This window comes from Pholis gunnellus (genome assembly GCF_910591455.1).
Source record: "Pholis gunnellus genome assembly, chromosome: 20".
NCBI classification, from domain to species: domain Eukaryota; kingdom Metazoa; phylum Chordata; class Actinopteri; order Perciformes; family Pholidae; genus Pholis; species Pholis gunnellus.
Genome location: NC_136547.1, coordinates 5,074,265 through 5,100,273, shown reverse-complemented (window position 1 = coordinate 5,100,273; position 26,009 = coordinate 5,074,265). Strand labels below are relative to the sequence as shown.

At 44.3% G+C, this 26,009-nt stretch overlaps 2 protein-coding genes across 8 annotated transcripts in view; both read right to left on the bottom strand.

Annotated features, from left to right (window-relative positions):
- The window catches only part of LOC306712256 (uncharacterized protein), a 91,036-nt gene extending 89,883 nt beyond the window's left edge, over positions 1-1,153 (bottom strand). For all 7 annotated transcript variants that reach the window (XM_079181445.1, XM_079181444.1, XM_079181448.1 and 4 more), the window contains exon 1: positions 1,060-1,153. The gene's annotated coding sequence lies outside the window, so the exon portion shown is untranslated. The remainder of the gene's footprint in view (positions 1-1,059) is intronic.
- Positions 1,154-8,256: 7,103 nt separating this feature from the next.
- Positions 8,257-26,009, bottom strand: part of kcnh2b (potassium voltage-gated channel, subfamily H (eag-related), member 2b) — a gene marked incomplete at both ends in the record, with an annotated part of 205,837 nt that continues 188,084 nt past the window's right edge. Inside the window, 16 exons of the mRNA XM_079181271.1 lie at positions 8,257-8,667; positions 9,567-9,668; positions 9,885-9,990; positions 10,934-11,123; positions 11,228-11,336; positions 11,447-11,598; positions 11,761-11,863; positions 12,063-12,256; positions 13,117-13,369; positions 16,409-16,608; positions 20,451-20,591; positions 20,813-20,907; positions 21,341-21,495; positions 24,093-24,231; positions 24,502-24,605; positions 25,204-25,383. Coding sequence (XP_079037397.1) covers positions 8,257-8,667; positions 9,567-9,668; positions 9,885-9,990; positions 10,934-11,123; positions 11,228-11,336; positions 11,447-11,598; positions 11,761-11,863; positions 12,063-12,256; positions 13,117-13,369; positions 16,409-16,608; positions 20,451-20,591; positions 20,813-20,907; positions 21,341-21,495; positions 24,093-24,231; positions 24,502-24,605; positions 25,204-25,383 — 2,634 coding nt within the window. The remainder of the gene's footprint in view (positions 8,668-9,566; positions 9,669-9,884; positions 9,991-10,933; positions 11,124-11,227; positions 11,337-11,446; positions 11,599-11,760; positions 11,864-12,062; positions 12,257-13,116; positions 13,370-16,408; positions 16,609-20,450; positions 20,592-20,812; positions 20,908-21,340; positions 21,496-24,092; positions 24,232-24,501; positions 24,606-25,203; positions 25,384-26,009) is intronic.

Below are 26,009 nucleotides of genomic sequence, written 5' to 3'. Positions count from 1 at the left end.
CTAATAAATACCATGAGATGCAGCTGAAAGCTCTGGGAAAAAAGCTAATAAATGGACTTTGAATTTGGGGGAGTCACATTTTTTGTTTCAAAGGTGTATTATAATAATTATATTTAAAATTGGATTTGGCATATAATCTTGAGATCTACATTTCAACCACAGTCATTGTAGCTAAATCTAATATTTACCTGTAAATGTAATCTTTTAATGTGTTCAGAGGGAATCGAGAAAAGGGAATGAGTGAGAAGCTTATCTTAGTGTATCAGCAGCATTGTGGGCGGCCAATGATAAGCAGTGATAAGAGCTGGAACACAACAATGGAGAAATATCTCTGACTCCTACTAAATGAATGCACTGCTTCTCACCCGTGCAGTAAAAGTCATATTCATTTAGTATGGGGTGTGGAAGAGGTCAATGTACGCACAGTTCAGTATATGGAGCTCAACCACTAAAATAAACAGTCTGCCACAAGCCGCGTTTCTGTTCAGTCACTCCTAACGGACTGTAAGTGAATGGGCAAAGCTGAACCAGACGCAGACAAAGTCAAGCTACTTAGTACAACTTCGCTCCTCTGTCTGCTGTGACGGTGCAAGTTCACCGCGCGGTGCGCACCCATGCTGCCTCAAGTGCTGTCGGGAATATCGGAAGGACCATATTCAGTCACACGTGACCTACCCACCTTCGTAGTAAATGTGACGGGGGCAGTGAAAGCTCGGTGTGTGTGTGTGTGTTAGCTTCGAGGCGTTCATGAGAGTAGCAAACCAACTGCCTCTGGCTAGAAACTTAAAGAATCGCCAAGTACATTGCTACTGCGCGTTCGGCCCGCTGCTTTTCGAAAGTAAGAGTTTCCGAGGAGCACCTGAAGGCACCGTTATATCCTACACCACTACACCGTCGCTGCGATGCGTGCTGTGAAATCACTCATCCGAAATCACCGTCATTTCACTGCTGCGAAAACTGTCCAGCGGTCCGCGCGCTTACTTCGCGCTCACAGCAAACGGCGCACGCCCCGCACACACCGCGAGTACAACACAATGTTCGTCTTTAAACGTGACTCACCGTTAGTTGTCTGCTCTTTTTTTGACAGTTTGTAGGGAGTCCGCGAGCGTCGCTGTCACCGCTACGATCCGCCCACCCGAGTGTGCTCTCCGCTGGCCGCAGACTAACCTGATCCTCCCCGGAGGAGCTCCCTTCCAATCGGAGAGCGACGCCGGTGACCGGCTTTCCTGTTATCCAATGAAACCGACTCTAAACTGTGAGTGACGAGGTTATCGTCCAATCAGAGCTTTCAAACCCCGGGCAGTCCCTTTGTCGTCATCAAATGTACTTTTGACAGACAAGTTGTACACACAATGGAGAAGTTTGACTCCTTTTACGGGACGTTGCCGGTCCAATAGCAGGGGGGGCTATGGCCCAGGAAGACGCCCTTACATCGCCCAGCTCACTGGAATGTCACCGCGATGAGTTGTTACGGTAAATACGGAGACTCCAGTCAGAAACTAGAGACGACACGGGTACATTCACCTTCTAGATGGGCTAGATAGTGAGACCATTTAGTCTGTGTTATTGTCTATTCTTTAAATACAATAGTCCGAGCTGGAGGCAGAAATAATGCAAGACACAAACATGTTTATTATATTGATAATGAGATAAACTATTTACGGATGATACGCCAGACATTTTAAACAATGTTGAGATTGCATGTCTATTAAATGTGTTTGGCTCATTCCCTCTCTGTATCCACCACATTCCCCTTTCCATATATAGAAAAAAGTAAAAGCAGTTTTAACCTCAAAATGGTTCAACCTCACATGTAGGTTTACAGTGACACCTTGTGATAGAAATCGCAAACCTCAGCTGCCGCCTCATTAGTCACTTGGAGGACCAGTGTCTCCTAACGTTTACATACCTGCTGCTCTGTTTCTGTAACACCTCGTAATGTTACAGTACAGAACCAGTAAAGTCTTTCCTTAGTGGAGAGAATTTGTGGAAGATTTAAAAGAGCAATATACAATCCTGTATACAGGTTGTTCAGAGCATTAGTGGAGTGCATGGCCCAATCCCAGTGTCCCCCCTAAGGCCTCAAACCCTGAACCCTCAAGGACTTACTGACGTCACCTGGTAAGTGGGTGAGTGTGAGAGACTGTGAGGGCTTGAATGGTTTAAATACGAATGGAACAGCACTTTGCTGCAACATATCATGTTACCATGAAAACGACAAAAAAAACATGATTTATAATTGTGGGTATTTGTTTTATACTTTGTACTCCCTGATTTGAAAGTTTTCCAGGCTCTTTCCTCACAAGATGAGGTAGTTTCTTACAATCTTTTTACTCATTTTTGTCAAAACAGCTTCAATGACGAAATGAAACATTTGATGAATAAATAAATAAATAACCTCTGACTTCATGTGTTTATTTTGTTCCATCTTAAACCTTAATGTTTCTGAGTAAATGTAATGTGACAGCCTGAACACACACATGAGCCATCCTCTGTTGTTTTTTTACATCTCCATGCTTCCACTGGTTACCCCATGTTTAACGTCACATTGCAATGAATTGTGGGTAATTCCCTTAGGCTTAGGTTTGATTCCGTGCAGGTTCAACAGAAACTCCTCCAGCTCAGACTGCAGCGGGCCCAGCGACCAGCCAGTCCACCGTGGACTCAGATCCGATTTCGCAGCAGACTTCGACCTGCAGTCGGAGCTCCGGCCGGAGGAGGAGAGCTCAACTCCTAGCAGCAGTAGCAGCAGCTGCTCCTCCTCCTCCTCCTCCTCCAGGAGCAGAGCTTCTCCTCTCTGGGAGCCAACACCGACACCACCCTGCTGGAGACCCAGGACGTATTGCTGGACCCGCTGGAGGGAAGGAAGGCACGGAAGAACCAGAACCAGGACTGACCGGGCAGACTGTCTGTCTGTTTTCTAAAGGGACTCTGGTGCTCGTAAACACTACCACCTTTATCCACAGGGGCCGCCAACGTCAACACAAAATTAAAGTTCCTAGCAGTGGCTTAGAAAGGAAGTTGGTAGGAATAATTGGTTAATGCGGTCATTGTACACATTTTAAAATTAAAATATGCATTTATGACACAGTAAGACCAGGGACTTTTCTTATTAAAAAGGAAAAAAGTTTCTGTCAGGAGAGACAACACAACTGAAATGTGGAGAGAAACAAAAACTCAGAACAAAGACAATAGGATCAGTCCTGACATCACGAGTTTGCTTTCAAAGAGGTTTATTGAAAGAAATATTTTTGAAATGTTATAAAGTTCAACCATTGATAATGCTATCACACAATCAGAACCTAGAGCCCCCCCCCCCCCCCCCCCCTCCCCCCAAATGTCTTCCACATTTGATATGAATAAAGCGCTGCATTGGCCAGCCCAGTAGTACCAATCCATAGTTAATATTCCACGGACCGCCATGGAGTATTAAGAAGATTGAACAACTTTCAAAACATTTGTGATACTTTTTTTTCCTCGTGGGTGACATCACACAACTCAGCACAACGTGTTAAAGACATGCTATTGCTAACAGATTCTAACACCTCGGGCACTGAAAATGAAGCAAGATGTGGTCGTAAACTACTCAGAAGTGTTGATGGTTGAATCTTCAGAGTGCAGCTCGTCCCAGCTGGGTAATATTGTAGATGCACTTGATTTAACTTTTTATTATTTTGGGGCCAGAGTGGAAACACGGCCCAGACGGGCAAAATCAGACGCTCCTTGATATTTGGGGAAACAGTCAACAGTTCTGCCCACACATGCATCACTCCGTTACAGTGGTTCGCAACCAAAGATACAATTATACAATATAATATTGTATCATCTAGGATCACTATGTTTGCAGCTATTCAGTACCCATCTCTTTCATGACCTGGAAGGAGTAATATATATATATATATATATATATATATATATATATATATATATGACTCTCCCGTAACCCGGAAGAATTCAGTGTTTCACTCTACACAGTTTGCAAGCATACAGCAAAAAAGATCAGCTGCTTTGCACGTCAAACCCCGTCATTGCTGGATGATTCTCAGTGCAGCATGCAAGTAAAAATGTGCACAATATTAAAAGTCTTCAGCTTCATCATCCTCATCACCCTCATCGTCGCATCCGTTTCGACCACGGACGGATTTTTTCAATCGGATGATTATTTTAATAGGAAATTAGAGCAGACTTTATTCATTTAGTATATTTTCCTCTATAGTATTCTGCATTTCAAAGCATGCCAAAGACTTTTTTCAGTTTCTGCATAGTGCTGGCTATACGAGTGCCAAAGACTTTGATTCCTTTACAAGTAGTAGAAGTTTGTATGTACAGGCGAGGAGTAGGCAGAGCGGATCCAGTGTAAACGGTACCAAACCCCCCCCCTCCCCAGGTGCTCAAAGTATCTACAGAGACAGGACGCAAGTCTGTCAAGAACTCATAGAAAGTTGAACAGAGCTGAAAAAAAGCTCAGCGGTATGGAAGAGCCGTTAAGGAAGGTGTGTGTGTGTCTGTGACTGTATGCTGGGTTATTATATCTGTGTTCAAATGCAAAAAGAGGGAAAAGAACACTCCTTATACACCCCCCCCCATCCAACAAACACCCCCCCAGTCCCAAAGTGCACCCTCTACTCTTATAATATGCAGTATGCATTACATAAATGTATTCTGTAGCATTGAATATTCCACGAAGGTCTACCATCAGCGCGAGGAAGAAGAGTCAACAACAACCAGGTTCAGTGAATTCTTTGAGGTCATCGTTCTGAGCCTGAAGAGACGGTTCAGGCCACGAGGTGACGTTATTGAACACTAGCTAAGCTCCCGCTACAGCTAGCGTGATGCCGAGTGAAAAATCACAACCTCAGCACTACACTGGAAAAATAAAGAGTCACTGGTCAGATTGATTGGTTGTGGGACCTGGTTCTGGCAGGGACACATAAAACAGACCAGGGTTCAGTAGTAAGAAGAGCTCAGTAGATGTGGTCAGCGGCAGCTTATCAAGCTTTAGACACCCGTGATGCATTCACTTACATTTTAACACAGCGCTGGGAAAGGGGGGTTCTAGCTACTTTGCACCAACTGTGATGCAACAATAACCCGTTGACTCACAGTTCATCTGACAGTAGCTAGACTCACTTGCTTCTTTTTACAGCGTACAAACCCTCAACTTCACAAGAACAACAAAGCAATCTGATCACACCCCTCCAAAAAAGCGATTTGAAGTCACTTTAGAAAATATCCTCGGCTGAACTTTAACATTGTAAGTTAATGCAGCTGCATTTACATGCCGGTTTAAAATGGCGCCGGCGGTCGCTTGCTTTGGTTCCAAGCTAAAGTTACAGAGCGTCGCATCGGCTGCAGCAAAGTTGTGAAATCAGGTAAAGTGGGCCACGCGCACAATGTGCGTCGAATGTGGCTTTGTGTGCATGTGCGAATTGATCAGTGTAGAATAATTCATCATAATAAATAAAGTATTAACTATTGAGAACGGGGAGAAACGTGTTTACACAGACAGCCCTCTCCTTAACCCAAGACAAAGTGATAAAAAACACAGGCAAAGAGAAACAATCCTACAACAATAAATAAACACAATAGCTTAGACCAGCGAGCGGCCAAATACAATCTTCACAATCCTGCGTTAAGGGGAGTTGAGCTCTCCTCCCTTCTGATTGGTTGGTTTGGAGGTGTGGGACAAAGGGAAAGGGACCCCTCTAACATCACTGACACGTTCCTGAGTCTTCATTAAGCATCTGCCCTGTTTAGGAGATAAAGTGCTGAACGTTAGCGGGTTGCAGTTAAGCTGCTACAAGTCTTAACTGTTTAAAGGACTATTGCACTTCTTCAACAGGCTGCCCTCCTCTGTCGGGGCTCTGCCCGGATCATTCTGTGTCAGGGAAGACAATTCAAAGATGTCATAGGTTAGTTATTGAAGATATTAGGTTTTTATCATTGCACCTGCTCTTAGTAATTTCGTACATCTTTGCCTGCCCTGAGGAATCTGGGTCAACCCCAGACTCCGCCCTCACACTAACAGTAGCGCCACTGCACAGTGTTCATAAATTACATTGCTATTTATTCCATTTATAGATATAAAGAGAGATTTTAAATGGGGGGGGGGGGGGTGTATGTGATGGACATGCACTTTGCAAAGTGTAAAACCTCGGACTGTTAGAAGATTTATTTTCAAACTTAAGATCAAAACTTAGTTCCAGGACTTTTGCTTCATATACAGAAATTCTTAGTATGCAAAGAATACCTTCGTCTTGATGCTGCTTCATTGAAAAGGAACCCACCTTCATCACTCACTAAGGCCAGATCATTCATCATGAACTTTTCATTCTGTTGCTGGAATATCTTGTGCCCGGTGACGCGCTGCACCGCTTCCATGAGGCACAACCTTCCACTCTAGTGATGTAATATGATGTAGGCAGAGGACAGATCACAGAGGCCTCAACCAAAGATGTTGCTAACAGAGCAGAGTGATAGAGGAATCCATCCTCACACAAAGGACTAGAACTCGGTTCCGTTAGCTTTCGTTGCAAACCGATTGGTGCATCTTTTTTTGTTTGCCAGTATGTGTACAAGTGCTGCATCTTTGCACCTCAAAGACGTGTGTTAGCGGCCTGCTAAAACCATGACACGACAGGGATCAGATGAGGATCCAAGTACTTTAAAATGGGAGGTGATGAAAGTTAATTCTCAAAAACAGTGGTGCTGAGGTACATCCTCTTCCTCCTGGGATCACTACTGCTGTAGCATTGAGAGTTCTTGGGTGACCTTGTGTTTTTAAAACCTACATTGTACAGTAAAGGGTTTTTATTTGTGCTGACTAGATTCAAAACGATCTTGTAAACCACTAAAACCAGTTCAAATGTGTCCTCCACGTTAGAAGCCAGTGACTTTCTATAGCTAGTGGAAGCAAACGCACTCTACGCCAGTCTCTGCAAAAACTAGGACAAACTGAAAACATGTAAACAGGTTTAGACCTGAACACACACATCATGAGATTAAAGCACACTCACACGTCTCTTCTTGCTGATTGCATATTGCACTGTACACAGAATGATGGCGCATTCAGCTGGTCATCGTAAACTGGCAAGCTTGTTCTATTTACGGAATCGCAAGACAAAACCGGTTTATGTACAAGGTGAAAGCATTCTGGGCGCTTGCTCAGGGGAAGAAAAAGTAAGGACCGATGAAATCTGAGGTAGCAAATTCAACTGTGATAAACTAGGTTCCCCATCAATCACTTCGATTTTTAGAAATGAAAGCATGCCAGTGTCATGTCATAGCAACGGCATACGTTTTCTGTTTCTCTACAAGGTCATAGCTTGTGGTTTTAGTAGACGTGGGTTTCCTGCTTGTCTAAGTATTTATAGTTTGCTGTTTTTTTGGTGCACTGTCCTCATGGTAAACTCGTAGGTTTGCCAGTTTACCTGTTAGCGACACTGCCTGAGCGTGCCGCATGTTCTTCGCTCTCGAGCAAATCTGTACAATGTTTGTGGTAGGGCAGCTGATATGTTCACCGAGAAAAAATCATGGCTTTTAACCCTCCAGTTCCCACCCCTGAGGTGCAAACCAGCCAATCCAGTGTGCTCTTGGGACGAGGGGGCGGGGGCGGGGGGGACCAATAACAGAACGGGACAGCAGGTTTCCTGTTAGACCAGCTAACACTACAATTCACCAACCGGTTTGCGAGTTTTTCGGAAGCGCCACGGACATATAGGATAGAATAATCATGATCTCGATAGGATTCTCAGTGCAAGACGTAAATGGCTACTCGTTTCGTCGTTGTCTTGTTCTCGTCGGTCGTCCGACGCTGGACACAGCAGTAAAGGGATTCTCCTACAGGACAGCAGTCATCTGTGTGTGTTATGTGTCATCCTTCAGCAGGTCGACAGAGGGACTGTGTTCATAAAGTAACAGTGCTCCTCTCTGCTCTGTTGTAGTTTTGGTTAAAGGTTGTACCGCTGTGGAGTTCAGAAAGCTCCACGATGGGGGGATGGAGGGGGACTTGTGGGAGAGAGAGAGAAAGACAGAGAGAGGCCTCAACCTCTCCGCCTGGCTTCACTCTTTCTGAGTTGAGTGTCCTCTTTTAGAAGGTCAGAGCGGTGAAGGTACAGTAGATGGGTGCCCTGAAGGGTTTTGGTGGTAGGTACAGTAGTTGCCTTTCGATCTCCAAACGGTAGAGACAGGAAGGGACTCTCGTTCTCTCTCTGTAACCCTCCTTCCATCCCTCTCCCCCCCTCCTTCCCCTCTTCCTTAGCTCCCCCCTGGGTCAGAGCTGTGTCGCTGTGGTGTCCATGAGTCCAGAGGGGTCTGTGGTTCTTGGAGGGACAGCCTCCTTTGGGTTTCAGGATCCGGGGAAGACAGCCCCGTTCCAGCTGCCGGCCCGACCCCAGCGCCCATACATTCCCCCGAACCAAAGTCTAACCCTGCTCCTAAGCTCGACTCCGCTGCTAAATCTACCCCGACACATGAACCCACGGCGGGCCCGGAGATCACCCCAGGCCCTGTGCCCAGTCCCAGTCCCAGCTCCAGGTCCTGCCCCAGGCTGTCCAGTCCAGGGGGAGCGAGCTGGCCCTGGTTGGGGTCGATCAGCGGGGCGTCCTGGGGCTGTAGGGTGTCGAGAGGCTTGGCTGGGAACTCCTCAAAGTGCTGCGAATCCAAGATCTGCAGGGGAAGAAGTTGACGAGGTGAGTGGGAAAGAGCAAAAACTCTTTTGCTTATTAATATTCAAGTCAAGTTATTCTTTTATGAAGGTTGTTTTGTGCTGTAGTTTACCAGGTTTATAAGCAAACTGGTTGTGACAAAACATTTTTTATCACAATTGCTGCAGGATATTGTAGTTCCTTAGATAACAGAGAGAGCTACTGAGATCCCATTCAAATAAACTCTGTAGTCTAAAGAAAAACACCCTGCAACATATGCTCATAAGACGGTTCGTATGATATGTTAGGAAAAGTTCCTCCGCATTTCTTGTGCGTTTTCTTACAGAAGTCCATCAGCATTCCGCTTGTTACATTCATACAGTCTTTTCAAAATAAACTTCCATCTTCACGGGAAACAAAAGTAAGTTTTAGGCAAGAAAACTACTTGGTTAGGTTTAGAAAAGATCATGAAATACTTAGTTAGGTTCAGGCAACAAAACTACTTGGTTTAGGGTTAGGAAAAGATCTTAAGATACTTAGCTAGGTTCAGGAACCACAGAAGTGCTGTTACTGAAATACGTAAGTTATATGACACAAACTTCAACATTGACTTTTCGTTTCACACAGGGGACAAACAGCGGTCTCCTGGCAGAAAGATCGCTGGTTGTTGGATTCATCCATCTCCCCCCCGCCCACCATGTGTGTGCTTTAGTTGATGAGTGCGTGGTTAACATACGAAACAATTTCACGGGATATCTATGAATTACGGCACATTACTTTTCGTAAGACTGCTGGATGAGACCAGTCTGACATAAACATAGTGTAGCTACTAAGTAGGAGAAGTACCAATGTAAAGTTAGTTTATATTATTACATAGTTCATATTCTTTTTGCAAAACCTTTACTAATACATTTGCTTCACCTGTGAGAGGGAGGCCAGGGTGTTTGTCTCCAGAGGTGTAACAGGCAGGACCAGTCTCTCTCCTGGACCGGGTCCTGGGCCGGGACCAGGGTAAGGTGAGACCTGCAAGAGGCAACATGTTATTGGTCTGCAGGAAGCGTAGCCCTCCGTCTATTCGCAGTTAGGGTCAGCATCTGATAATAATGAAAAAGCTGTCTTTCATCACTGGGTCTCGCCTAGAGACAGATGCCTGCCTGACCTCTGTGATGGCCAGCGTCCTGCTGTGTGTGTGTTATTGTGTGTGTGTGTGTGTGTGTGTGTGTGTGTGTGTGTCATCACCTGAGGCGGCGATGAGACGGCGCTGTAGGCGGGAGGAACCAGGGCCATCTGTCTCTGCAGCAGCTGCATGATGGCTCCGATGTCCGTCGACATGCGACTCTCCAGCCTGCACACAGTGTGTGGTAGATGATCCACCGTTAATAGCTACGTGGAGGGCACATTTATATTCTATCAATTTCAATCTATTTATTCTATTAAGTGTGTGTGTGTTATTCTTCTATTCTAAAAGTGCAGATGTTAACTCTGCCTTGAAAGGAACCAAAGGACTCACCAAGTAAGTTGCGAACATTCAGGAATATTAACGTCTGGTATGATTGCTCTTTGTAAAGAAGATACTGTGTGAGAGAGTAACCATGGTAACACTAGCTAAAAGCTGAACCAGGAAGTAAATCACCACATGTCCCCGGATCTCAACCGTGAAGTTAGCGTGTCATTAGCATTCAGAGCTGCTGTTAACATCTGTATGGACATATTATTTTGTCTACCCTCCACTTCTCGCAAAAACTTCTCATTTTAATTCTTAAACTTTTCTAAACTCTGTTTTGCTATCATTGCATTTCTCTTTCTCCCATCCCGCTGTTACTTCTAGAGCTGGAACAAAAGGAGTCTGAAGGTTTATTATATCTCATTACTGTGGGAATACTTAAAGTGAGCTCCACACATACAGGAGAGCTGGAAGCCTGCTGGCCCCTATACAGCTAATGAGGACTCATCCTGTGGAGCTTTGTTCCACTTTCTGAAGTCAAACAGAGACTTTGCCACATGTGAAGATATTTTCAGTATGTTGGGGTGGGGGTGGGGGGGGGGGGGGGGTTCTCTCCTTACACACCGCTACTCCTCAACATTTCAGCTTCATAGCTGTAGGCTTTAAGACACAGCCTGTGGTCACAACAGGTCCTGACAAAGGAGCCTCATCCAGCTAAAGGCTACACGGCTCGGGGTGAGAGACTTTCTCAAGAGGCAGCCGGCTACAAGCAAGGGTCTCAAACTGTCCGATGCCCCGCAGGGTTTCAGCAGGGATCCACACCCCGACACTCGACCCGCCGTACCTGCTGAGCTGTTTCTGCAGCAGGTCCAGGCGTGTGTCCAGCTGGCTGCGTTGCTGCCGGCTCAGGCTGTGCAGCGGCGTGTTGAGGGGCGGGGGGGAGGCCAGGCTGCAGCTGGGAACCTCCTGGTACTGACCACCCCCTCGACTCTCCCCCCAGAAACTGAAGATGTGGGACACGCCCGAGAACGCACCTGCGGGAGACAGACGGAGAGAGTGACTTTGCGTGAAATCACAGGATGGGGCGTTACTGTATAATTCACAGGGACAGGTGCACGCCGTTTGGTTCTAATTTTACCCGAGAGAGCGTTGCAGGTGTTCCCAGTCTCGGGTTCTCCGTCGGCCTCGGTGTTCTCGCTGAAGCTCCTGGACGTGGCCTCAGCATGCGGAGGAGCGAGTCTGTTCATAATGGTCTCCCCCCCCTGTTAGAAGTGAAGATCAAGGACATTAGTTCCAGTTTTTATGGAACAACGGTCACCACAATACAATAAATACTTTAGACAAGATGTAGCTCTACCTCGTCGCCGCTGGAGTGCGAAGACACCGAGCTTCGGTGTGCTTGCCACTGCCGCTTAGGTGCCCCCTCCTGGTTTTGGTTGTTGGATGTTTCCCTCTGTCTCCGTCTCACGGATTTATGGGACTTTTTGATTTCTCCGGCGTCTGCTTCATCTGAGGAAAGATTTTGATAAATAAAAAAAGAGTGAGATCGGTCAGTGACTTTTCAAAGATAGCCAGATGAACTGCATCATCAAATGAAATTTACTGAAGTTGTATTGAAAAGTCAGATAATGTGATTTTTAGGGTTAGGGTTAGCAATAAAGGAAGGTTTACCTTTTTCTGTACGTCTTCGGAACGATAACTTGCGTCTGCGTAACTTGTTGAAACCCCCACAGTTGGAGTCATCGCTGCTCGGAGAGCCTGGGATCATGTTGGTCTGGAAACCAGCATTAAATGGACTTTATTAAAAGATAAATTCTACCAACAAAAGCAAAAGTTAAAGCTACATCTTTGCTTCGATTACAACAGCACAGGGAACATGCATTATAGAACACGGCTAGATAGAGAGAATAACAACAACAGAGCTACCGTTCAAGTGGTATATTTGCACGTCTTTGACGAGGCTGTAAACTCACATCTCGGAGGTTGAAGGTGATTTCCAGGTTGTTCCAGAAGTGGTCCGCGAACTCCGGATACATGTCCAGCACCTCCAGAACATCTTCTCTGAAGATCTTATGAAGGTCGCAGTAGGTCAGAGCCCTCACGTCGGCGTTGGATTTACCCGGCCGGGTGTACAGGTTGATGGGCTCGCCGAAGATGTCGTTCTTCCCTGGGAAAGGTGACGAGAAAGAGAGAGAGCTCCGTATCTTCAGTCGTTACTTCATCCTGCACCAGCAGCCAGTAAAACCAGGGTCAACTTTTGACCAACAAATCCTACATAACAATAATGAAACCGCTCTTTAGGTGAACAGAAATATCAACCATAACAATCTTTTATTTAATTGTGATCTATGTAAGGTATCCTAACATTGAGAGTGAATTTGTCTCTTACTTCAATTATTATTCTATAGTTATTTTGTATGACCCAGATATATGAGGGTGGCATGTACGGTAGCTCTATGGGGCCAGTGCAAAAAATAATTCTCATCTGGAATAAAACATGAATACTTTAAGTCCTGTTTAACACATGGAGTAGTGGTGAACGGCAGCCTCTTGTGGCCTAAAGGAGTATAACAGCAGCAAACAATTGTTTTCACAGATTAGAAAAGTACTTTTTTTGTCCTGTGTTGACTCTGAACTATCAGCAGTAACACCGTGTGCTCTCCAGCAGATGGCGCTACCGGCTAGAACATATTGTTGAGAGGTCTGAACAGAGTCAACAACACCCAGAAAGAGATACGCAAGCATGAACTAAAGAGACAAGAGTTCTGCTGCATATTGAACTCTCTCAGAGTCTACTGAGGTCATAGGGAAGCAGCCCTGAGTTCACCCACAGGCTGCAATGGAACTTCAAGTATTGGACCAAACTGTTTGTACCCTTAAGTCATCTCCTGCAAGAGTTGTCATGTTCTTGCTTCAGATTTTGTTTCTAATAACCTAAACGTTCCCTTGGAACAGGGGCTACAGTAGTTGGTAATCAGTAAAACATACATTGACAGATCAATATAAAAATCTATATATTTTTTGTACCCAAGATGGCTACCACCACGTCTCCTCTCAGTATCTCTATGGACCCCCTGGATATGAAGTAGAGGGCCGTGAGGACGTCCCCAGCGTGGACCAGCGTGTCCCCCGGTGGTGCGTGGGTGGTCTTGAACTTCATGGCCAGCGCCCTGAGGCAGCCCTTGGTGGAGCCTTTAAAGGCCTTGCAGTTCTGCAGCAAGGTCCGGTTCAGGTGGAGGCAGATGTCCGCCTGGAGACACTCTGGGAAACCTTTCAGCACCTGGGGGAGAGGGAGCAGAGGGGAGGGAGGGAGGGAGGGAGTAGACGGGGATAAGGAAGGAGTGAGTGATAGAAAAGTAAGGGGGGGACAGAAGGAAGTAAAGAATAAAAAAGGAAGGGAGGTGAGGAAAAGTGAGTGGGGCAGAAGTAGAAGGAGAGAGAGGAGAGAGGTGGGATAAAGAAAGCGGATGAAATGAAAGTGAAAGGTTACATCAGTATTGATACATGCTACCGACTGATGCTGTGTGTCCAGAACATCAAACTAATGTCACACAAATGTCACAGATTATGGAGGCTTTGCAAGGAGTCATAAAAAAAGTCCTTACAGTGGTTACTCTTGTCCCTGCTGGTGAACGTTCACGGGACATTCAGTGTCGTACATTTATTACACTATTATGATATTGGTTCAGGGAAGTAACTGTTTCAATTAAAATCTTTTATGAGTTTAACTTCGGGGTGAGGGACCAGCGTCAGCAGTTTGGGCTTCTTTCTCTATCAAAGAGCCTTTGCGAGGACTTTTTTTTTAGAGCAAAATGATTTGAAACAGAAGGCCCACCGGAAGAGAGTCTGCAGGCCCTTGGAGTGTAATTAATATGAAGAATTGGTGCAACTTTAATGAGTTCCCCGCAAGCAGGAGAAGAGCCCCAGCTCCTTTAAAGCAGCAGGTCCTGGGCTCCGTAACTCTCTGGCCGACTGCAGACAACAGAACTGTCAAAGAAATATTGCGACACAGCGCTTCTCTTTCTCCGTGTCTCGTTTATGTCTCCTCTCTTTCTTCAGGTCCGCCTTAAATGGGCTCCGTCTTCATCTCTCCACAGGCCGACGTCCGTTTCTTACTTTCAACATTTTTCTCTTGCATGTTTTCACCTCTCGTCCCGATATCAAGCTCTGAGTTACTGCCTCACTGCCTTTTACCTCCACCTCTTCTTAATGAATCAGTGCAGTAACCCCCCCCCCCCCCCCCCCCCCCCCCAACACACACACACACACACACACACACACACACCTTGGTGCACGGCCTGGTTTGAGGGCAGTCTAAAATAAAGAAACATGTAAATGAACATAACATGAGTATAACCTTTCACGACCCACCTAAGAACTCCATCTTGTGGATTTGAATAACTGCCTGCTATTACTCCCTGTACACAACTACCATTCTGCTGATGTGTGAGGTGGCCCAGAATGTGCTGGTGCATTCTGCTGACTTTCAAGGCTACGCTGTTTGTTTGTATAAATGTTTGCTGTCGGGATACATCATCGTGGCCTTTGCTGTAGCTTTTCTACTGAGAAAAGCTTCTGTTTAGTGAGGAAAAGTAGTGTTTTTATGGCCTCTGGGACACTTGGACCACTCCACTCTACAGCTGCAACCAAGTACACACAGGCGACTGTATATCTCTACATATTACACTGTATATGTAGATAACTGCCAGTAACACTGAATAACAACCTTCGTTAATAAATAGTCAACTCATAGTTCATTTAACTTTAGTAAAATGTTATTTTACTGTCAACAATGACATGATATTTATTATTGTTTAATGTCATTTATTAGTGCAGCTATAATTTATATCATTACTTTGTGTGATATAAAAAAACTAGTTTATAAATTACATATTGTATAATAGCTGAGATGATAACAGACATTCTGTTTGTATTAGTTCACTTTTTATTGTTGCACATATTAAAACATTGTATTTACTGTATTAAGTATTTGTCAATGATGACCAAATGTTTTGTAAACCTTTAAGAAATTGTTTGTAAAAAATCTATAAATAATACGTAGATGGACCAGAAACTAACTATCTATCTAATTAATGTTTATAGATGATTTACAAACCAATTATTAACTGTTAATAAACTGATATAATAACATGAATTACATCATATCATTACTACTAATTTGTAAACATTAATTATAATTTTGCTGTTTGCTAAATGTAAAATATCTTTTCTACAAAGAGTACTGTCGTCAACTGCCTTGTCTGTCATTGTTTTTCAATTCTAGTCTTTTTGGGAGAATATTAACTATAATATGTCCAATTTGTTTCCTCTCTACTCCAACAGCTCACTTCTTACACTGAAATGAAAAAGGAATTTAGTGATGAAATATTGTGCTTACACCTGGCGGCCACCTCCAGTTCTTAAAAATGAAGCCAATGCAGAGGTGCCTTAAACCTGCATTCTCTCTAGTGTCCATCAGGGGGCGACTCCTCTGGTTGTATAGAAGTCTATGAGAAAATGACTCTACTTCTCTCTTGATTTATTACCTCAGTAAACATTGTAAACATGAGTTTATGGTCTCAATCTCTAGTTTCAAGTCTTCTTCAATACAGCATGATGTTCATTTAGTTCATAGGCAGGGTATGCTTTGGGGCGGGGCTACCTTGGGATTTACAGGTCGCTACCAAAGCCGTGTGTGGTGTCTCTACCACAGCGTCAGTCCTCTGCAGTCTGAATATGGTCACTTCTATTCACTGGTTGCAAAAGACCAAAATGGCGACGGCCAAAATGCCAAATTGGTTGCTTCAAAAAGGCAGTCCACCAACCAAAGGGTGACGTCACGACGACTACGTCCACTTCCTATATACAGTCTATTGTTTCTCATTGCATCTGCGAGGCTTCATAGACAGCGAGGAGCTGATCGTGCTCAGACGGGGACATTTGGATGCTGGAAAGGATTCTTGAAATTATGAGCAGAGATACTTTGAGTGAAGTGTGCTTTTTGAGCTGAAACTATGATGACTTACAATGCAGTGAAACATTGCTGCTGTGAAGATAGCAAAGATCAACAACAAGCGCCCCTTCATTCTGTGCGTTTGCATCCACTGACAGGTGTGACTCTACGCTTGTATGAGAAAAGATTGCGTGGCCTTCATGCATGTGAAGAAACCGATGTAGGTCCATGTGTGATGCAAGTACTCTTGTCTAGTTGCATAAGTTTGAGCGTGTGTGCATATTATTGATGATATGCACAGGCAACAACACAGCGGACCAGGTGCGCACATACTGGTCCCAGGTGCGTGCAGGATCGGGTACTCACGGCGTTCATGTCGATGCCGTTGGTGTAGGACCAGGCGTGCTGGAAGTACTCCTCCAGCCTCTGCCTGAGCGGGTTGGGGATCTGGTGGAAGCGGATGAACTCCCGGACTCTGAGCATCTGTGTGTGGTAGCGGGCCGTGCCCGAGTACAGCCGCTGGATGATGGCGGACACGTTCCCGAAGATGCTGGCGTACATCAGGGCTGGAGGGTGGGAGACGGGGATAGAGGGTGAGACGTGAGGATTTAGAACGTGTGAGGATGGAGGATGCAAGTGAAGGTAGGCAGGAAGTAAAGAAAGCCACATATACATTAAGAGAGAGTATAGCGCCGCGCGGGTACTCGATACACTGATGTGACCTGACATATTTCTAGCTGACTGTCTTCTCCATCTGAAAATAAATATATTATTAAGCTTGACACCCTGGGGTGATATGTTTCATAAAATATACTGTAAGTGACGAAGGGCAAGGAGCAAACAGAGAGAAAAGAAGAGAGAGAGGAAGCTCAGACAGCTGGTGGTATAATAACGGAGCTTGATATTAGCTGTGTAATCTCGTTAATACAACAGTTAAAACACAGCTTTTTAAAGGGGACATATCATGGTCATTTACAGGTTCATACTTGTAACTGTTTTTTTTACGAGAACATGTTTACATGCTTTATTGTTCAAATAAATGCAATATTTCTCTCATATTGTCTGTCAGAATGTACATGTATCTGTCTAAAAGGCTTTGTTTTAGCGCCTGTCTCTTCAAGCCCCTCCTCTGCCCTGATTGGTCAGCGTTTTCCGGTCTTCTACATCTGCGCTGTCGCCGTCTTTTCAGCGTTACTGCAGCCTGGAACTAACTGTCCTAACTATTTATATAGCATCTTTATATAATTATTATATAAAGATGATATAATTGAACATATTTATTATTAGTCTATCTACGTTTACTATTTGTTGAATGATTTTTATTCTTATAGTGCTTCAAAATGAGAGAAATGGGAGTGCAACGCAAATAAAGTTATTATCATTAAGTTATATTTATACTTGGGAATAGATGTGATAGTGCCCTCTCTAAACACAAGGGCCTGGTGTGCTACAACATCCAAAAAAGAAAGGAAGCCTCGATCTTGGTCACTGTGCTCATTGACTTACAGAGATAAGCTAACAATCAAATAGCGTGTCTTGGCATAAAAAGCTAATTTCACGCCTTCTTTAAGCTTGACGTATAATCAATACTTTGTGTAACTATCCCTTCTACCACGACTTAGTAAGAAACACAGAGGGAATTTCCCACTAAAATGATTTCAACTTCAACAACTCAGACTGTTGGAGCCCTATATTAGCCTCGGCTGAACTTTAGAAAGCATGTTAGCACTTAAAGGGATCGTTCGGATCCATTGAAGTGGGGTTAGATGAGGTAGTTGGTCCATAGTCAGTGTGTTACAAGGTTGTAAGGTTAATTTATTGTCATTGTCCAACAGGGACCAACACTTAGTCTGGACACTGTAGACTTCTTAGTTACAGAGACGATGGTGGCTGTCTTGAAGCAGGTGTGATTCATAGACTGTATATAAGAAGTGGACGTAGTCATCGTGACGTCACCCACTGTTTGAGGACCGCCGTTTTGAAGCCTTGATTTCATCATCTTGGAATACGGTAGTCGACCATGTGGTTTTGCAACCGATAAACAGAAGTCACCATATTTGGAATGCTGAGGAGCGACGTATACGTCTCTGGTAATGACAGCGACCTGTCAATCACAGTAGCCCCGCCCTAAGCATACTCTGCTTTATGGTCTGTTTGACTCTAAATGGACCATCATTTACTAAATGAACATCGTGCTGTATTGAAGAAGACTTGAAACTAGAGACCATAAACTCATGTTTACAATGTTTACTGAGGGAATAAATCAAGAGAGAAGTAGAGTCATTTTCTCATAGACTTCTATACAACCAGAGGAGTCGCCCCCTGATGGTCAGTAGGGAGAATGCAGGTTTAAGACACTTCCGCAATGGCAGCTAGCTGGTTCGCACATGTTCTCAGTACACGACCAGGGATGTCATCAGGCCCAGCAGCTTGACTCACATTCACTCTCCTCTCATCCACTGTGGATACTGATGGTCCACTGGAGGCGGGGCCTCTTTGTTGAGGAGATCAAAGCGAGCGTGAGAGTTGTTCGACTCATCGGGCAACGTGGCCTCACACATTATGGGGGCTCTTCTGCTTTTGTAGCTCGTTATCTATGCCCTCTTCAAAGCCTCCAATGACAAAAACAGTAATTTTACCTCGTAGGACATTACGTTTCTGCTCTATCGCTGCCTCGATTGGTTAGTTTGTTGCTGTCATTGTGTGACTTTGGTGTTTTAAAGAGTTAGTTCAGATTCTCCGTTATACACTGACAGGACAACCACGTAATCACTGGGGATCACTTGAGGGCCGGTATAGACAGGAGGAATGATTCCAGAGTCCAAAAACTAGGCCTTTATCAGTGTACATACAGTACCGGCATGTGAGCACTGTTTTAAGTCAGACTTGACAAAACCTAACCTTTTAAGATAGACTTGAAAAAATAAACTTGAAATATGTTGTAGGCCGATTTAAGTAGGATTCTAAATCAAATACAGTTGACCCAGTTGGATACATTGTTTGACTTGGAGACTATAAAGTCGTTCCTATGTTATCTATAGTAATCCTACTATAAGAATAATTCAGCTCATACAGTGTTGTTGAGATGAGGTGGTCAGTCCTCTGGAGGACAGATGCAGCCAGACTTTGACTGGTCTAAAAGGCTTTTGTCTGTAGAGGACAGAGTGTTTTGTGTCGTATCCTTCATGAGCCTGTTTTGTCCTGTTGTCAACTTGGATCCTGCTAACCTCTCAACCTGTCAGCTCCCATCACTGTCCACATCACCCACTAAAACCGCCGTGTGTGTGTATGTATCATTTTACACATGTGCTGTCACAAGGGACACAATTGATCAGATTTTTTTTCTGAGGTTTTATAATGCTCATTGACATTTCAAAGTGCACTTTCATTTTAGAGCATCAGAACCTTGCACTTCTTTAATTTACATTTTACATTTTACGAGGACTGCAGCCCAAACACACCATAGTTGAAATAGCGTGCCTCTAAGTCCTTGATTTTACCCTTGGATAACTGCAACCACAGTGAAATATATGCTTTTTTCCTTCTTTTATTTTCATCAACACAAAATGATGAGTGCGATGAGTATGACGGGGGATATTACAATCCCTGCTGATTCATTTGATTAATAAATCATCAAGCGATATGCTTTCAGAATGTAAAGTATGATCTATGGCTTTGTGCAGCTGCTGTAACTATAGCAAGAATAATTGAACTGAAAATGTCTTGTAGCTATTTTTGTCTGTGGTTGTTTTGACCCTTTTTGTAGTTTTGTAGTTTTTTGTGTCTATTTATGGTTGTTTTAGTCTCTTTTCATAGACATTGTAGGTCTCTTTGTGTCTCTTTGCAGCTGTTTTGCATCTCTGTCGTTGTTTTGCTCCTTTTCATAGCTATGACGTCTTGGCTGTCTGTGTAATGTTTTTGTAGAGGAAAACGGGTTAAGAACAGCTATACATCTAAAAACTAATCGCACAAATGAATTGGCGTTATCTTTGAAGATTTTATCTTCAAAAAAATGATGGGGCCCCGAAAAATTATGGGGCCAGCCCCATCATTTTTCTTTCAAAATAAATAAAACCAATTTAGTTCATTTTCACGCATCAGCTCCCACTTTCATCAACTAAAAGAAATGTATGAGATACTTCAGGGAGTTATCAATACTCCGTTTTGTGACAGATGCTACAATTATGAACTGAAAGTGTCTCCTCCGTACAGCAGCAGAGTAGCAGGATTCACTTATCATGTGACCTTAGTAAGGAGAGTTGACCGACAACACGACGGAGGAGGATTTGGTGTCAAAGTGAAAAAGCAAAAACGCCATTTAAAGCACTCTAAAGTAAGTGAGCAGTTGTCAGTGACATTCTTATTAAAACACTACTACATCTACTTCTAGCATAACATCAGGACTTACATCCTATGAGCATGACACAGATGGAGAAGATCTTCTCAGAGTTGGTGTTGGGGGACACGTTTCCAAACCCCACGCTGGTCAGGCTGCTGAAGGTGAAGTACAGGGCTGTGACGTACTTGTCTTTGATGGAGGGTCCCGAACCTGGAGGGTAAAATGAATTTAGAGCTAACCCGAATATTTCACAAAATAGTCTTGGTCTGACAGAATGACAGATGATCGCTGAAGATCATTCCACAATCACAGCCAAACACAATTTGATTCTGGTGAAGCATGTTTTCTACTAACTTGCTTCAAGCTGAGGTCGACAGAATCACTCCAACATCTCTAACCAGTACTACTGTAGTGCTTAGTTCTCTCAGTACCTATGATGGAGCTGTTGTAGGTCTTTCCCAACTGGTCCCCCAGTGTGTGGAGCCAGCCAATGGAACCGCTCCTCTCCACGCTACCGATGGCATACCTGGGAAAAAAATGTATGCATGTATATAACTGCTGATGTTAGCAATAATTAGCAGTAGGTAAAAAGGCACACTAAAGGGATTTTCAAACGCGATTGTAAAAATATGTCTTATTGATTCAGAAATGTTGAAACAGAACAAATACAAATTTTCTGCTGTTTCAATTTCTACCATTTAACTGTGGTTAGAATCAAATAAACTTGATGATTGACACCACAACAAAAAGGCATAATACAAAATAAAAAGCATAATAATACACATATATATATATATTTAAAGTAGTGTATTGAAGTTGAGAATTTCAATATTGTGACAGCACTAGCCCCCATATAACACCCATTCTACAGCGTGCAGACAGACACGCGATCATTCCCACATTACTCCTCCGTCTGTGAAACCTCGTCTGATTCACCAGACACTCTTATGGCACCGTACCAGATGCAGGCCAGCCAGTGAGCGATGAGGGCGAAGGTGCACATGAGGAGGAAGAGGACGGCCGCGCCGTACTCCGAGTAGCGGTCCAGCTTCCTGGCCACGCGCACCAGTCGCAGGAGACGAGCAGTCTTCAGCAGACCAATCAGAGTGGTGGTCTGAGAGGGAGTGGGAGAGACAGAGCGTCGGTTGTTGGTGATGAGAGGAGGTATTTTAAAGACTGGTAAAAAGAAAATGGTGATATCTCGTCCCAGCGTTCCCCCGCCTGCTGTCATCCTGTCACACACACATTTACACACACACACACACACACACACACACACACACACACACACACACACACACACACACACACACACACACACACACACGGCCCTGTGTTGCGGAGGTGGTAAATCCTGACTTTTATTTCATTACTGTGGGCTGTCCTTTCTACTTGTATTCGCCTGCCCCCCCCCCTCCTCCGTGTCCATACGACAAATAAATAACAAGACGAGAACTGCGCTGGCAGGGGGCCTATAGTCCTGCTCTGTGTGTGTGTGTGTGTGTGTGTGTGTGTGTGTGCGTGTCCTCTCAGTAAATAATAGTTGTCTGGTGAGGAAAATCTCCACTTTCTTGGCTCTGCGGCCTCTATGAAGTGAATCCTGGCAAAGCTTCCCACCGGGCAGTATTTCAATGTCGGGGAGTTTCCACATTCATCATTTTTGGCTTGGTGGGTGGCTTAATCTCTATTAATAACACTTCTTTGAATTACCTACAGACATCCCATTACCAACAGATGCATTCCAAGTGGTGCTTCCTCTGTCAATGGGATTGGCCTGAGCTGAGCTGCTGTGTGGAGGGACGGACCTCGGCCTCCGTGGTTTTCATCCTCATTACGTGGGAAGTATCCTCAGAGGGCTCCGGCAACCTACTAACTCACTTCCCCTGCCTCTTTCTCCTAACTCCCACCTCTTCCTCCAGACACCCTGCCTCTCACTTCCTTAAATTCTCCAACCGACGCCTCCATCACTGCACATCATTCAGCAAACCATAGAGCCTCAGTACCCAGTGTCTGGACCTCACTGTCTCACTGCGTATCTGCCTCACATATATACTGCATTAGGGATGCAACCAGAGATTATTTTTACTTGAATGATTTTACACAGTTCAGTTTACTCATCAGCTGTTGCGTAATGTCTTCTGTGGCTCCGGAGGTTTCTTTAAGGTAACACATACTACCAACCCGCAAACTAAAATAAGACAACCCAGACAGTTTGTTTTGTGGGCTGTCTAGACCAGAAAACATGTGATTCAATGAGCCAATCGGATTTGGCTCCCCTTCCTATGTCACATGCAGGCTCATTAGGATATACCGCATGACACGTCCCCTTTAAGTTAGAAAAAAAGACTCTTTGGCCTTGAGATATTTTGCACAGACAGCTTGCATTACAAACTGGAGGATTCAGGAAAGGTCTAATGAAAGATTCTATCATATCATGGGAATTATAGGATCCAGCATCTGTGGAGGTTGACCCATTCTAGGGTCTTAAAGTCAGGATATCTCGGCCTCATGCTTTGATGTTCATCTTTGAACTTAATCTGCTCATTATTTTCTCAATCTATTGATACATCCTTTGGTTTATTAAAAATAGGGAAACATTTCTAATTCTACATGTCCATAGCTTCTGATCCTATCTATTGTTAATATCAGATTCACTCATTGTTAACTATAAAGTGCACTAGATGCATTCTACACTGTTTTGAATTATATTACAGAAAAGTTATGCTCCATAAAGTTTCAAGGATTATAGGTTTCAAGGATGATTTATCGACATTGTGCAACACAGGGTTGCTCAACAGAATGCATTTGCAACATAATAAAAACATAATAAAACAATACAAAATCAGTAGTGCACTGCTGTAGGGCTTTTTCTGATCAGGAGGAACTTAAACAGCAGCAACAAAACAATCCTCTGGATAACACGGCCGGCATCTTAACATTAAAAACACCAGGAAAACAATAAGTGACGAATAAAATGTTGTGACCATGGCATGTACTCACTAGAATCCCATAATGCAATGTGTCACACCTTATTGATGTAACAATGACCCTTGTGCCACTGTTCAGCTGTGGATGATGACACAAAATGATGATTCTTACTATAGAGTGTCTCAAACATTCAGTAGAGAGTGAGAGAAGAGGGAGTGGTTGTTAGGCAAAGTCAGAGTTCTAAGGAAACTTCCTAGGAAATGAATAGGAAGTTATGGACAAAGCAAGACATTTCTCTGACTCCAACGTACATCTTTGAACTGTTTGTTTTATCCGAAAAACTCAAAGTTAAAGTCATTATTACATTTCCAATGATGTTAAACAGATCCAAAAACCTTAACCTCCTGACACTGGAGAAGCTGGAAGCAGATCATTTTATTTTTCAATAACAAACACGTGATTAATTGTTTAATCATTTTGTGCACTGCCTCGTATCTCGTAAGGTAGACACGTTATATTTTGACGCTCCACCACAGCCGGCTGCAAATCAACCTCCCCACGGAGACAATTAAAGGATGAAGCAAAAACTGCCTCTGCCTTTCTTCTTTCGTCCTCTTATTCCCTGTCTCCCTCCTCTTCACTCTTTGTACCCATCTCTTTCGATAAAGACACAATGTCAATGCAACGACATCTCTCTCTCATTCTCTTCATCCCTCCATCTCCCCACAGATTGTCTTGTCCCCCCCTCACACCTCACCCCTCTCTCCCTATACGGTGACATACCTCCTCTCCGCTGCGGTAGATCAGCAGGTCAAAGGGAATAGCAGCCACCATGTCGATGAGGAACCAGCCCTTGAAGTAGTGGACGGCGATACGCACCGGGTGGCTCACCACCTCATCGTTAATGTTCACATATGTTGTCCTGAGAGGAGGAGTGCACATTATATTAACATTAATAGTTTTGATAAGACGTTTGACACTACTACTGCAACTATGAAAACCACTTTGTACCATTTACTTTAATAATCACTACTGTGTTCACTAATGCTACAACTGAGAGCTCTAACAACAGTGTAATGAGGCCAGAGCATGAGGGCTAAGGAATTAGCACTTTCTACTACAAATAACACTGTGACTACTACTACTACTACTACTACTACTACACTGTAGACTCGTGTGTTTAAAGACAGACCTGAAGTTGATGAGGATGTCAATAATGAACATGATATCCACCATGAGGTCCACCACATAGAGAGGAGGGCAGGAGTAACCACAGCTCTGCAAGGCTACCTCTTCCTGAGAGGGGAGGAGAGGAGAGAAAAGGAGATGAAAGAAGAGAAGTGGAGAGAAGTGGAGAGGAAAGGAAAGAAAGGGAGAGGAGAGAAGAGGAAAAGGTAAGGTGATAAGTGGAGTCAAGAGTCAAGGGAAAGAGAGAACACAGAAGAGAGTAGAAGAAAAGACAGGAGAAGAGAATTATAAGCCAATGCCCTAAAAATAGAACAGCTCCGTCTGATTACCTCCTTCAAATGGATTAGAGTTAAGGCTTTTAGGATCATTTGCATACACGTGTCGACAAAAAAATTAAGAAGTGACACAAAAACGGGGCTTTCAGCAGGATCCAAGCTTTGGAGCCTCAACACACTAATCAGGAGAAAACAAAAGCTACAACTGACTCTATTTTTACCAGAGATCCATGTCACAAGAAAGTGGAAATCATCGGTGTATAATATCACTTCATGTATCACTTTTTGTATTTTTGTTCTGCTTGGCTCATTTGCCGAGAGTCTAAGGATCTTATGTTGTACAGATGTAAAGCCCAATGAAACACTTTAGTGATCGGGCCACAGAAATAAAACAAGCTCGTCAGAGACTCTTTCCCTCGACGGGACCCCACCTGGTCGTTGAGGAGGAACGCGGCCGAGTAGGGAGTCAGGATGGCGGTGTAGATGACCAGCAGCAGGATGAGCCAGTCCCACACCGCCTTGAAGGGGCTGTAGTGCAACACCGTCCACTTGTGGATGCGAGGGGCCTGGAGCTTGTACTCTGGCAACACATCTGCGCCCAGAGACAGCACCTGGGGTAGAGAGACGAAAAGGGACATGGAAGAGATGAGGATAAAGGGGACGAGGCTGCAGGACGGCCGGGAGTAACAAAGAACGAGAAGGGAAAATCAGACTACATCACTGTGAGACTGTGTACATATAGCAGTAGTGTGATGGAGCTGACAAACTTTCAAACTACATGCACACACACAAGCCTGAGCACGTATAGTGGCTCCATAAAATATACATTGTCTCCTGTGACACGCTCACTCGGGGAGCTGTAACAGCGTTTTGCAATTACAGCGATGGAGCCAGAGTCCTCTGTGAAGATGACAGGAACGATTCTGAAGGCACCGACCCTATTAAGGTTACCCTCGCAGGCAGCGTGCTCCTCCCCCCCCTACACACACACACAGGAATTTTGGAGATGCAAATGCACAGTAATGCATGGATATAGGAAGACACACACACACAATTTGCAGCAATGATTCAAGTGCTCTGTCACAGCAGCTCTGACGCGATCCTCTCTCGCAGACGAACGACGTCCTCGATAGCTTTCGATCGTGTTTCTGCTCACGTCACAGCGCTGAAACTGCTCTCATCAAGACTGTGAATGACATCGGCCTGGGTAATGATTCGGGTAGTCTAACAGTCCTGG